A 15012-nucleotide genomic window follows, 5' to 3' on the forward strand; every position below is an offset into this window, starting at 1 on the left:
TCTATTTCCCCAACAGAGACCAAAACATAGTCCTTTTGGACTTTGTTAGGTTGATAAATCTGCGAACGGTCTTTTTCTGATGCCTGTCTCCCCCCCCCCTCCTTTTTCTTAGTGTTGGAAATAGCAGCAGGGAGGGGGAGGATGTTGTACACTGCAGATCAGAGAGTGGAGAGAGGGAAGTGAATCCAAGAAGAGAAACTCGCACAGGCCGTAGATAAGGGGGAAGGGTGAAGACAGCAGCATCCTAGACACACATACAGCATGTATTACTGGGAGGGACATGGCCAATTGAGAAACGTCTGAAATTAGGAGCTAGGTGCAAACTAAATATCAAGGGCTCCGAAAATAAGGATTAAAGATCATTTTTTTTTAAATCATCTTTTTCGATCTCAAAGATGTCCATAGACTTTAAAGAGTTTTATTTACAGTGCAAATGATTATTATGGCATTGTTTCTAGACTAACCTCCGGTCTCCGTTCCAAGGCTTCTTTCATTAGTGGGTGAAGTTCTTCTACCAACTCCCTGCAGGTAAAACACAGCACAGGCAATTCATTTTAAAAACTGGATTCAAAATAGCTGCACCACACCTGTCAACTGGTTATATGTGTATGGCAGGTCAATTCCATTCACAATAATGGAGCTGAGTGCAGTAATAAGTGTGGTGCGTTTTTTAGAAAAATGCAGCTGCATTTTTTATTTTTTTTATTCTTTATAACCCCTTTAAATAAATGGCTGAAAAATATTATTTATTACTATGCTTCACATTTCTGTCTAAGCTTTGCGCATTTCAACTATGTTTTTATATCATTGGTCAGTGGTTATTTTTGGCCTTGGATATGACAGAAATTTGGCCGTGCAATATCGCAAGGCAGCACAAATAAGTAGCTTTGGCCAATGGTAGAAAATAGCCAGAAACAAAGCAGGGAATTCATAACATTTGCAAGGGAATGACCATTATTTTTCTCTAATTAGTGTGTCTAATTAGCATCTACTCGGATGCTGTGTCAGGCAGTCAAGGTCGTTCTGTTTCACAGCTATGACCCTCCCATAATATTAGATTATGTAGCAGAAATCCAAAGCTAAACTCATAAATGAAGGATTATAACTATTGTTGAGCGAATCAAAGTATCAGAAGTGGATTTCAATCTGAATTTCAGGAAAAATTTGATTCACCACAAAGTCGAATTTCCTCGAGCTTCGTGGTAACTAATAAATTTTTCCTAAAATGGTGGCAGAAAATAAAAAATAAATTATACTCACCTTATCCACTTGATTGCAGAGAGGCCGTCCGCTCCTATCTTGATTGAAGAAAACCTGCCAAAGGACCTGCTGCAAGTGTGATGAGCTCACCACATCATCTTGAGACTTGAGCAAATTGAGCTTCGGATCATCGATCCGAAGTCAGTTCATGCAAAAACCTCAATTTTAATGCGGTCTCTGTACAGTATTAAAATGTATTCGCTTTGTGGAGCCAAACTTCGTTTCACCCGAAGTTGAGCGAGACTTCGGTGAATTAATTCGGTATTCATTTCTGCATCTTTAAAAACATTTAAAATTAGGAATCTGAAACCGGGTTTGGTACCGAATTCACTCACCGAAGTTTCGCGTGACTTTGCCTGAAACTAATTTTTTGCCTACACGGAGGCAATACATTTTAATGCTGTATGGAGACAGCATTAAAACCAAAGTGTTTTAACGAATCGACTTCAGATCTCCGATCAGGAGCTCGATTCGCTCAACAATAGACATCACGCTCACTGCAGGTCCTTTGGCAGATTTTTTTCAATAAAGACAGGAGCGAACAGCCTCTCTGCAAGCAAATGGATGAGGCGAGTATCATTTTTTTTGTTTTTACCCCTGATTAAACCCTGAACGGCATAATGTGAATCACAGATGCCGCGATCAGCATTGAACGTGGCATCTTAGGGGGTTAAATGCCGGGGGAGAGGCGAGCGATCACCGTTCCCAGTCATTGCACCCATTCCATACAAAGGAAAGCGATTTGTGACAAAGTAATTAGTAACGAATCGAATTTCTTGTTGAAGTTAGGCGAAGCAGCCAAATCGAATTTTTCAAAACTTTGCCCATCTCTAATTATAACATCCAGGCCCTGGATTTGTGAACCATGGGAATTTGTGGACATAAGGCCTCATGCTCACTGCATGCTGTACTGAAGCACCATACAGCAGCAAAAGGAGTCCCTACAGCCCCATAGGAAGGATCCATGGAGACTCCATGTGCCACCAAACTTGCTCAAAGCACATCGCTTGAGGCGATGAGGCCTAAGGTATATCAACTGCATGCTAAAAGAAATAGGCATAAGGCCAAGATGTACTAGCGAAAATATACTGTGTAACGGCCAACCATCTTTCATACCTGAAGATCAATGCGTTTGTTCTCCCAAAACCCAGCACAAGGGACTCTGTGATTTCTATACTCTCCAGTCTCATCAAAGGAACTAGTTGTTTGAGGAGGACACTAACTGAAGGCGTTCCAATAATCTAGGAAACAAAAAAGCCCCATAATTTAATGTCAGACCAGTCTGTGTACAATACTGGTACAGTACTCCACCCCAAGGAAACACAGACATATTTTTAAGGTGTAAACTTTTACAAGTCTCTGTGCCAGCTTCCATGTTCTATTGCATTTTATCTTTAGTATAGCCATTTCTTGAGATCAAGCTCTTTCATACACATGAGAATCAGTGACAAAATCTGTGTCCCCCAAGTGGCTGGTTTCAACCTACCCTCCACCAAACTGTCTCACCAAGAGGGCCAGGAGATACTTAGTCTGGAAATGGATCTGGGTGCTAGAGGTGGGATCCACATCTTATCCGTGGATAAGCCATTAAAGTCTATGGTGGGAGTACCCATTTAAGGCTGAACTCACAACTAAAATACTGAAAGAGGACAGTTTGCTGGAAAAGGTTCCAAACCCATCAATAGATAAGCCGTTTAATTTTGTTTCTTTTACCTCTAGTAAATGACTTCTATAGAAGGATAGTAAACCCCAATCTTATACAAGGCAACTAAATTGTATGTTTTTGGCACCTTGTTATCGTAGCTGATTGAGCCATCAGGAGTTGTTGCCATGATCTCGGGGGTAGATGCGCGCAAGTGACCAGGACTCATAATACTTGGTCGCGCCACTCCAAAACAAAGAATGAGATAGTTCCTCCATAGTGTAACATAATTGTCCCCACTGCTAGCTGTACTGGTCTTCTTTGCATTAATTGGACTACTGTAAGAAGAAAAAAAAGACAGATTATTTAGAGATACAGAATCTAATAGATATAAGATAAACCTCAAAGAACCAAACTAGTGGGTGCTGCTTTAGTAAATTTATTACTAAAATTAGTACAAGGGAAATGTCAGGAGCTCCAGAAACTGATCAGGCAACTCCACCACTATTACTTTGAAATAGTTTTCGGCAATAAGTTTCTACATTCTTGATTCTCTAGTAATATATTAATCCAAGATCTTAGAATCAGTTTTTACAGGAGGAAGTGAAAGTCATTTGTCCCAAAAAATCCAACTGACTGCTAGAAGTCAACCAACTAGGTCATTAAGTCATGCTGAAAGACTTGTCCTACAACCAGGAAAGCCAGACGTGTAGTATTTCAACTAGAACTTCAAAGGGAAGTAAAGACAACAAAATGTTCACCTATGAAATCGGTATTAGACTTGAGTACTATGAGCCCACTGGTGGAAACAATTGTAAGGCCTCAATGTCCTCCAGAGCATGCCAATGGTTCACAACTATGCGGTGATCATTGCTCATGTGAGATATCATCAATATGGTCTAATAGCTTTAGAATAATCCCATAACATATAGACTATTGTCGCAAGCAGTGTCGGACTGGGGTGCCTAGGGCCCACCAGTGGAATTGATTTTGGGGGCCCACCCTAGAGCTGGAGATATAACTTGTTCATTTTTCAGTCTCGCACACATGAATGTATGCATTTTAGCACACAATACAGTAACAGTATGCTAAACAGAACAGTATTGTGCACTGCACTATATCAAATAGTTTCTCTTTAAAGGGAGTCTGTCATCACAGTTTCACCTTTTTAACCCTTCCCATAGCTTTCTAGCAGCATTACAGTTGATAAAAACGTTACCTTTATAAGCAATCGTGGACTTATAAAACTGGCAAAAATCATCTTAGTAGGATGTGCAAATGAGGGCTCGCAAGTGCCCAGGGGCCGCGTCAACCTCGTAGGTGCCCAGGCAGCTCTGCCTTATCATCGCTTCCCTCCGCCCAGTCTTTCCCTCTGCCCGCCCATCTTCTTACTTCTTCTTTCGACGAGATCCTGCGCACTGAGTCCGTTAGCCGGCGCATGCGCATTAATTACTGTGATGCCATACCAGGAATGGAATGCGCCGGCCGATGGATATCAGACCCCCACCAATCAGATACTGATGACCTATCCACAGTCATATGTGACTGATATCAGCCGCTCCTCTTATAACGTTCCAGCACTGATATAACCTCCAGAGACATTACATCACATGTGACTGATATCAGCCGCTCCTCTTATAACGCTCCAGCACTGATATAACCTCCAGAGACATTACATCACATGTGACTGATATCAGCCGCTCCTCTTATAACGCTCTAGTACTGATATAACCTCCAGAGACATTACATCACATGTGACTGATATCAGCCGCTCCTCTTATAACGCTCCAGCGCTGATATAACCTCCAGAGACATTACATCACATGTGACTGATATCAGCCGCTCCTCTTATAACGCTCCAGCACTGATATAACCTCCAGAGACATTACATCACATGTGACTGATATCAGCCGCTCCTCTTATAACGCTCTAGTACTGCTATAACCTCCAGAGACATTACATCACATGTGACTGATATCAGCCGCTCCTCTTATAACGCTCCAGCACTGATATAACCTCCAGAGACATTACATCACATGTGACTGATATCAGCCGCTCCTCTTATAACGCTCTAGTACTGCTATAACCTCCAGAGACATTACATCACATGTGACTGATATCAGCCGCTCCTCTTATAACGTTCCAGCACTGATATAACCTCCAGAGACATTACATCACATGTGACTGATATCAGCCGCTCCTCTTATAACGCTCTAGTACTGATATAACCTCCAGAGACAATACATCCTATGTGACTGATATCAGCCGCTCCTCTTATAACGCTCCAGCACTGATATAACCTCCAGAGACATTACATCACATGTGACTGATATCAGCCGCTCCTCTTATAACACTCTAGTACTGATATACCGTATTTTTCGCCCTATAAGATGCACCGGGGTTTTTGGGGAGGAAAATAAGAAAAAAAAATATTTTTAACCAAAAGGTGTGCTTTTGGTGGGTTTGGAACTAATGGTGGTCTGTGGATGGCACTATTACTGGGGATCTGTGAAGGACACTGTTATGGGGGGGATCTGTGAAGGACACTGTTATGGGGGGGGATCTGGGGATGGCACTGTTATGGGGGGGGGATCTGGGGATGGCGCACTGTTATGGGGGATCTGTGGATGACGCACTGTTAGGCCTCATGCACACGACTGTTTTATTCCATGTCCGTTGTTCCGTTTTCGTGATTTTCTGCGGACCCATTGACTTTCAATGGGTTTGTTGAAAACTCGGCTAATGCACCGTTTGTCATCCGCGTCCGTGATCCCTGGTTCCAGTCCGTCAAAAAAATATAACCTGTCCTATTTTTTCCACGGAAAACGGTTTGCGGATCCATTCAAGTCAATGGGACCGTGAAAAAACGCGGAGGCACACAAGATTGTCATCCGTGTCCGCGTCAGTTTTTTCCCTATCATTTGCATGGCAAACTTGACTTAGATTTTTTTTTTACTTTCCTTCATGTCTGGTGATCCTCCAAAAATAAATGAAGACACACGGAAACAAAAACGGAAACGGATCACGGAACAATGGAACCCCATTTTGCGGAACGGAACACAACAACGGTCGTGTGCATGAGGCCTTATGGGGGATCTGTGGATGACGCACTGTTATGGGGGGGATCTGTGGATGACGCACTGTTATGGGGGGGATCTGTGGATGACGCACTGTTATGGGGGGGATCTGTGGATGACGCACTGTTATGGGGGTATCTGTGACGGACACTGTTATTGGGGGGTATCTGTGGATGGCACTGTTATGGAGGTGGATCTGTGGATGGCACTGTTATGGAGGGGGATCTGTGGATGGCACTGTTATGGAGGGGGATCTGTGGATGGCACTGTTATGGAGGGGGATCTGTGGATGGCACTGTTATGGAGGGGGATCTGTGGATGGCACTGTTATGGGGGGGGATCTGTGGATGGCACTGTTATGGAGGGGGATCTGTGGATGGCACTGTTATGGAGGGGGATCTGTGGATGGCACTGTTATGGAGGGGGATCTGTGGATGGCACTGTTATGGAGGGGGATCTGTGGATGGCACTGTTGTGGAGGGGGATCTGTGGGATGGCACTGTTGTGGAGGGGGATCTGTGGATGGCACTGTTATGGAGGGGGATCTGTGGATGGCACTGTTATGGAGGGGGATCTGTGGATGGCACTGTTATGGAGGGGGATCTGTGGATGGCACTGTTGTGGAGGGGGATCTGTGGGATGGCACTGTTGTGGAGGGGGATCTGTGGATGGCACTGTTATGGAGGGGGATCTGTGGATGGCACTGTTATGGAGGGGGATCTGTGGATGGCACTGTTATGGAGGGGGATCTGTGGGTGGCACTGTTATGGAGGGGGATCTGTGGGTGGCACTGTTATGGAGGGGGATCTGCGGGTGGCACTGTTATGGAGGGGGATCTGCGGGTGGCACTGTTATGGAGCGGGATCTGCGGGTGGCACTGTTATGGAGCGGGATCTGTGGGTGGCACTGTTATGGAGGGGGATCTGTGGATGGCACTGTTATGGAGGGGGATCTGTGGATGGCACTGTTATGGAGGGGGATCTGTGGATGGCACTGTTGTGGAGGGGGATCTGTGGATGGCACTGTTGTGGAGGGGGATCTGTGGATGGCACTGTTGTGGAGGGGGATCTGTGGGATGGCACTGTTGTGGAGGGGGATCTGTGGATGGCACTGTTATGGAGGGGGATCTGTGGATGGCACTGTTATGGAGGGGGATCTGTGGATGGCACTGTTATGGAGGGGGATCTGTGGGTGGCACTGTTATGGAGGGGGATCTGTGGGTGGCACTGTTATGGAGGGGGATCTGCGGGTGGCACTGTTATGGAGGGGGATCTGCGGGTGGCACTGTTATGGAGCGGGATCTGTGGGTGGCACTGTTATGGAGGGGGATCTGTGGATGGCACTGTTATTGAGGGGGATCTGCGGATGGCACTGTTATGGAGGGGGATCTGCGGGTGGCACTGTTATGGAGGGGGATCTGCGGGTGGCACTGTTATGGGGGGATCTGTGGATGACGCACTGTTATGGAGGGGGATCTATGACGGACACTGTTATGGAGAGGGGGATCTGTGGATGGCACTGTTATGGAGGGGGATCTGCGGGTGGCACTGTTATGGAGGGGGATCTGTGGGTGGCACTGTTATGGAGGGGGATCTGCGGGTGGCACTGTTATGGAGGGGGATCTGCGGGTGGCACTGTTATGGAGGGGGATCTGCGGGTGGCACAGTTATGGAGGGGGATCTGCGGGTGGCACAGTTATGGAGGGGGACCTGTGGGTGGCACTGTTATATATGTGCCATCACAGACCCCCCACCCCATAACAGTGCCATCCACAGACCCCCCCACCCCTTAACAGTGCCACCCACAGATGTCCCTCATAAAACTGTCATCCACAGATCCCCCCCCCACCGCTCCAGTATACAAATATAAAATGTCTGATTGAATTAAAAGTTATTACACATGCCCCCTCACTCCTAATATTACTGTACACCCTAACAGCTTCTGTACAACGCAGGCAGGCCGGGCGGTCAGCGCGTCACTCACTGACGTCACGTGCCTGCGCCGCCTGCTTGATTCATAAAGTAGGCGGCGCAGGCACGTGACATCGGGGAGTTATGCTGCTGTTAGGGTGTATGGTAATATTAAAAGTGGGGGGGGGGGGCATGTTTAATCACTTTTAATTGAATGAGACATTTTATATTTGAATATTGCAGCACCGGAGCGGCGGGGCCGGAGTACAGTGACTGCACCCAGTCCCTCCCCGCTCTCGTATACATCGCAGCCTGTAAAAATGTCAGCATTCACCCCATAAGACGCAGGGGCATTTTCCCATTTTTTGGGGGAAAAAAGTGCGTTTTATAGGGCGAAAAATACGGTAACCTCCAGAGACATTACATCATATGTGACTGATATCAGCCGCTCCTCTTATAACGCTCCAACGCTGATATAACCTTCAGAGACATTACATCCTATGTGACTGATATCAGCTGCTCCTCTTATATCGCTCCAGTACTGAGATAACCTCCAGAGCAGGGGCGTACATACAGGGGTCGCGGCTGGGCCCGGCACTCCAGGGGGCCCGGCCGCCTGTGGACCCCTGGCCCCGCCCTGCAGTAGTGCTGTGCCTGCCTGTATAAAGGCTGTTTCACACGAGCGAGTCGATTGCGGGAATCACGCTCCGTGTGTGAGTGTGAACCTCCGCTCTGCTCATAGTGACATAAAGCGGTCAGTATGATTCTGTGGAAAAAAGGCCATGCAGAGACACATAGTATTATAAACCATGATAATGCCGTGCGCTCCTGCAAGTCCAGAGCGGAGGATCACACTCACACACGGAGCGTGATTCCCGCAATGGACTCGCTCGTGTGAAACAGCCTTAACCCGGGCGGCCGACCCGGGGCCCGCCGCCCAGTGTTGCGTTTCTGCGCTGCAGTGCCAGGCCAGGCCAGCCCTACCCTCCTTGAGTGAGAGTCTCCTCCCCCTGATTCTCCTCCCCGTGCAGGTGCGGCGTGCCTAGTCATTTCCTGTTGGGCGGCCGCACCGGACACAACGTTTCCCTAGGCTGCGCAGGCGCACAACAACGCCGAGACGCAGCAGGAAGAAGGCACCGGAGAGCGTGAAGAAGCCGGTGCCGGTTCGGAAGTGAAGATAAGATTTGTAAAAAAAAAAAAAAAAAAGGTCTTCATAATTGCTCACCTCATTTATGGTGAGTGAGTTCAGAGTACACTCAGAGTAGGGTCTGATGGGGGCTGAGAGGGGCTGGCTTTATAACTAGCTCTGCTATATTTCTGTAGCCTGCAACCTCTGACTGCCCAGTTGGGCTGAAACTACTACACCCAGCATGTTCTGGCAGTAATAGTAAATGGATATTGGTGCAATTCTGAGCTACTAGTCTATATAATATTATATAGTAGCTCAGAATTGCATCAATATCCATTTACTATTGCTGCCAGAACATATTGGGTGTAGTAGTTTCAGCCCAACTGGGCAGTCAGAGGTTGCAGGCTACAGAAATATAGCAGAGTTAGGCTACTGTCACACTGGTGTTTCTGGGTCCGCCTGTGAGATCCGTTTCAGGGCTCTCACAAGCGACCCAAAACGGATCAGTTCAGCCCCAATGCATTCTGAATGGATGCGGATCCGCTCAGAATGCATCAGTTTGCCTCCGTTCAGCCTCTATTCCGCTCTGGAGGCGGACACCAAAACGCTGCTTGCAGCCAAACGGATCTGTTCTGAACGGATACATGCATTTGCATTATAGGTGCAGATCCGTCTGTGCAGATTTGTTTTGGTGTCCGCCTGGCGATGCGGAGCCAAACGGATCCGTCCTGACTTACAATGTAAGTCAATGAGGACGGATCCGTTTTCACTGACACAATATGGTGCAATTGAAAACGGATCCGCCTCCCATTGACTTTCAGTGTAAGTCAAAATGGATCCGTTTGCATTATCTTTTTTTTTTTGTTCATGGTAATGCAAACGGATCCGTTCTGAACGGATACAAGCATTTGCATTATCGGTGCGGATCCGTCTGTGCAGATACCAGACGGATCCGCACCTAACGCAGGTGTGAAAGTAGCCTAAGGCTGCATTCACACGTCTGTGGTGTGTTGCGGACCCGAATCCGCAACACACCAGCCCGGCGCCCCCATAGAAATGCCTATTCTTGTCCGCAAGCTGCGGACAAGAATAGGACATGCTCTATCTTCTTGTGGAGCTGCGGACCCAAAATCAGGGCCGCACTCCGCAATTGCGGCTGCAGACAGCACACTGTGTGCTGTCCGCATCCATTCCGTCCCCATAGAGAATGAATGGGTCCGCACCTATTCCGCAAAATTGCGGAAAGGATGCGGACCCATTTTGCGGACGTGTAAATGGAGCCTAACTCTGCTGCTGGTGGAGGGAGGTTGGGGGGGGGGGGGCGGCGACGGGAAGGGGGCCCCATGGTTCAGTTTTACACCGGGGCCCCATGGATTGTGTGCTCCAGAGACATTACATATTATGTGACATTACATATTATGTGGGGGTGAGGGGCTGGGAAAGTGTGAAATGCCACTGATGAGAGGGAAGAGGGGGACACTGGGAGACATGACTTCTTGCCCTGTATAAAGTATAGGTGAGATAGTTGGTGGGAAAGGTCTGTGAGAGGCTGGAACAACAGGGACACAAGATGTGCAGGGGCAGCAGCTTCAGGACTCTCTTCCCACTTCCCTCCCACAGTAACTTACCCCAGTGCTGCTGTGTGGAGTAGTGGGACCAGTGAGAGAAGAGAACTTTATACTGGAGGTAGGCAGAGTGACTCAGAGAGAGCAGCGTCTCCATCTCCTGCTGCTGCCTGCCTCGGCTGTCGGCTCCTCTGGCTCCGCCCCCTCCTCACACAGGATGGAATCTCACACTGCAGAGAGGAGGGGGGGAGCTGTCTGCTCATGTCGGGTCGGTGAAGTTTACTTTGGAGAAAGGGACAAGCGCTGCAAAGCATTGTGCTGTCCCTTTCACCAAAGTAAAATGATATGTGTGCCAGTGCTGCAGTCCAGCCCCTGATAACAGCCAGGCGCCTGAAACTGAAAGTATAGTAACTCCCCTGCCCCTGCTGGTGGCTCTGGCTGCAGTATAAGCAGACAGGCAAGGGGCCCACCGGGCATTTCACCGGCTTCCCGGTGAGCCAGTCCGAGCCTGGTCGCAAGTGATTGCCTGTAATGTCAACCACAAAAGGGGTTGTCTTAGACTGGACATGTGGAGCATATTATGTCAGATCCTTGGTCACCAAAGGATCCTCTGGTAGTCTAGTGGACCAGTATGACTCTGCATGGAACCGGAGTGAGGTCCGTACAGTAATAATCTAATAATTTATTATTTTCATATAAAAAAGCCTACATTTGCTCAAAATGACACCAATTCCTGTTAAAGGGATTGTCTTCTCTTCTGATTTTGGACGAGGTATATACCATGTACAGCATAATAGAGGCTTTCTCTGCAGACTGCTCTTAACTCAGCAGTGTGCCTCCACACTGCTATAACAATTATTACATTTCACAGCGGGTTTGCAGTTTTTAATGAGGATCTCAAGAACAACCAGTTCTTGAACAGAGCTATAAATAAAGACAAATCTGCTTAATGAGACCTAACAAAGGACATTATCTTTGTAATAATACAATGAAATGGTTTAACTATTCTGGTATTGTATTATTCTGGAAATGGTGCAATTATAATTAAAGGGGTTATCGCAGGATTAATGTAAAAAATGAAAACCAGAGATCATATAGTTCATGACAACCTCTTTCTTACAAAGCTAGAACCAGCCCTGTACCTAACATGGATTCAAGGCTTCCACCATTCATTGTTCCAATTGATCTGCTAACTTTATTTCAGGTGGGTAGCTCAGGGGGTGTATACTTTCTCCTGCAGCTCAGGGGGTGTATACTTTCTCCTGCAGCTCAGGGGGCGTATACTTTCTCCTGCAGCTCAGGGGGCGTATACTTTCTCCTGCAGCTCAGGGGGCGTATACTTTCTCCTGCAGCTCAGGGGGCGTATACTTTCTCCTGCAGCTCAGGGGGCGTATACTTTCTCCTGCAGCTCAGGGGGCGTATACTTTCTCCTGCAGCTCAGGGGGCGTATACTTTCTCCTGCAGCTCAGGGGGCGTATACTTTCTCCTGCAGCTCAGGGGGCGTATACTTTCTCCTGCAGCTCAGGGGGCGTATACTTTCTCCTGCAGCTCAGCGGGCGTATACTTTCTCCTGCAGCTCAGGGGGCGTATACTTTCTCCTGCAGCTCAGGGGGCGTATACTTTCTCCTGCAGCTCAGGGGGCGTATACTTTCTCCTGCAGCTCAGCGGGCGTATACTTTCTCCTGCAGCTCAGGGGGCGTATACTTTCTCCGGCAGCTCAGGGGGCGCATACTTTCTCCTGCAGCTCAGGGGGCGCATACTTTCTCCTGCAGCTCAGGGGGCGTATACTTTCTCCTGCAGCTCAGGGGGCGTATACTTTCTCCTGCAGCTCAGGGGGCGTATACTTTCTCCTGCAGCTCAGGGGGCGTATACTTTCTCCTGCAGCTCAGGGGGCGTATACTTTCTCCTGCAGCTCAGGGGGCGTATACTTTCTCCTGCAGCTCAGGGGGCGTATACTTTCTCCTGCAGCTCAGGGGGCGTATACTTTCTCCTGCAGCTCAGGGGGCGTATACTTTCTCCTGCAGCTCAGGGGGCGTATACTTTCTCCTGCAGCTCAGCGGGCGTATACTTTCTCCTGCAGCTCAGGGGGCGTATACTTTCTCCTGCAGCTCAGGGGGCGTATACTTTCTCCTGCAGCTCAGGGGGCGTATACTTTCTCCTGCAGCTCAGCGGGCGTATACTTTCTCCTGCAGCTCAGGGGGCGTATACTTTCTCCTGCAGCTCAGGGGGCGTATACTTTCTCCTGCAGCTCAGGGGGCGTATACTTTCTCCTGCAGCTCAGGGGGCGTATACTTTCTCCTGCAGCTCAGGGGGCGTATACTTTCTCCTGCAGCTCAGGGGGCGTATACTTTCTCCTGCAGCTCAGGGGGCGTATACTTTCTCCTGCAGCTCAGGGGGCGTATACTTTCTCCTGCAGCTCAGGGGGCGTATACTTTCTCCTGCAGCTCAGGGGGCGTATACTTTCTCCTGCAGCTCAGGGGGCGTATACTTTCTCCTGCAGCTCAGGGGGCGTATACTTTCTCCTGCAGCTCAGGGGGCGTATACTTTCTCCTGCAGCTCAGGGGGCGTATACTTTCTCCTGCAGCTCAGGGGGCGTATACTTTCTCCTGTAACTGTCACAGCTTCTAAAATTGGATATGGCTGGTGGCAGTAGAATGGTGGAGACAAGCAGGTGCGTCCACCTCAGCAAGGTGGACAGAGACAATCAGGAAAAGAACAGGTGATGCTATAGAGATACATTGTATTGAATAAATCAGTGGCTATGCTAAATGTTTAATTAAATGCAACAACAAAAGTATTCAGATCCAGGTTTGAAAAAGGGAGATTATTTTTCATTTGACAACCCCTTTAACTATATATTGAGAAAATACACAGGTAAAACGCTTGTGTTGTTTTAGTATTCGAATATTATTGGGACCCAGTATCATAAAAGGCCCCAATTTTTTTTGTCTACTCATTAACAAAGAGGCAAAGCTTGAAGCTTCTGATGCAATTGCAAAATCTGTGACAGATTCTCCATCTTCCATGCACCACTTAATAAATTGTTAGCTCCCTATATGGAAGTACCAGCCCTTGGGTGCCCCTCCAGGCCCTGGCACAAACGCTACCTCTGCAGCCCTATAGTTATTACAAAATCTGTAATGCATCCAAGTGAGTATTCTACTTCTGCAGCCCTGTAACTATGACCATAAACCTATTGTGAAATCTGGGCCCTCATCTACCAAAGTAGTGGTGTCTTCTTATGTGGAAGAGGAGCCCATGGGCCCCCCTCAGAGCCCAGGTGAGTCTACCACCTCTGCAGCTCTACAGCTACTGCCCGGTCAAGAAAGATTTTATTTTTCATTTTAAAAAATTCTAATTCCTGATATATTTCTTATAAAATCTGATTACTAAGGAGGTGGCCATGGTTTGAGTCTATTTGTTTCACTTTTCTGTTATCGGTACTCTGCTAGTCCAGCTGTAAGCTGTGGACTGAGACAAGGGGGTTATAAGGGATACACAAATATAGTAAGTCCTTATCAACCAGTCTGACTAAGGGCCTTATTACACTGCCAGATATTCGGGCAGCACAAGCACCAGTGGATGATAACACATCTACCGAAGCTCGTTTCCACTGGTTCATTACACAGGCTAATGCAAAATGAATGTGGGAGGAAGGATTGTTACCATGGTCGTCCTCCCTCATTATGTTCTCCTCATTATCGGCAGCACATCTCTAATTACACAGGGAGATGTGCTGACTATAATCGTAATAGTGTTGAGCAAACTTCTGTTTTCAAGTTCGACGTATAAGGTTTGGGTTATCTAAGAATTCCGTTATGGATTCCACTACCACAGACCATAAGACCAGAATTCTTAGATAACCCGAACCTTGTACACCGAACTTCGCTCATCCCTAATCGTACATCTTTCATCCTGATGAATGATGCCCATCAACTGACAAACAAGCACTTGCCCATTTATCGGTTGACTGGCTGCTCGATTATACAGGCCGATTATCGGGAATGTGTTCCTATGGATGCTTGTTCCCGATAATTGGCCTGAAAATCATGTGGTCTAATAGGGCCCTCTTAATGCCAAAAAAATGTAGTCGTACTTTTTTGGCAAAACTAAGGCTACTTTCACACTTGCGGCAGAGTGATCCGGCAGGCAGTTCCGGCAAAACATATGCCAACTGATGGCATTTGTAAGACTGATCAGGATCCTGATCAGTCTTACAAATGCATTGAAATGCCGGATCCGTCTATCCGGTGTCATCCGGAAAAACGGATCTGGAATTTATTTTTCTCACATTTCTTTCGGTCTGGAAGGACGGATCCAGCATTCTGGTATTTTAAATGCCGGATGCGGCACTAATACATTCCTATTGAAAAAAATGCCGGATCCGGCATTCAGGCAAGTCTTCCGTCTTTTTTGGGCCGGAGATAAA

At 47.5% G+C, this 15012-nt stretch overlaps 1 protein-coding gene across 8 annotated transcripts in view; it reads right to left on the reverse strand.

Moving 5' to 3' along the window:
- Positions 1–15012, reverse strand: part of FRY (FRY microtubule binding protein) — a 294523-nt gene that overhangs the window by 101448 nt on the left and 178063 nt on the right. For all 8 annotated transcript variants that reach the window (XM_040426147.1, XM_040426153.1, XM_040426148.1 and 5 more), the window contains exons 22-24: positions 3051–3240; positions 2377–2501; positions 465–522 (exon numbers count right to left, since the gene is read on the reverse strand). In XM_040426147.1, coding sequence (XP_040282081.1) covers positions 465–522; positions 2377–2501; positions 3051–3240 — 373 coding nt within the window. The remainder of the gene's footprint in view (positions 1–464; positions 523–2376; positions 2502–3050; positions 3241–15012) is intronic.

The sequence above is a fragment of the Bufo bufo genome, chromosome 3, assembly GCF_905171765.1.
Source record: "Bufo bufo chromosome 3, aBufBuf1.1, whole genome shotgun sequence".
Taxonomy (NCBI): Eukaryota; Metazoa; Chordata; class Amphibia; order Anura; family Bufonidae; genus Bufo; species Bufo bufo.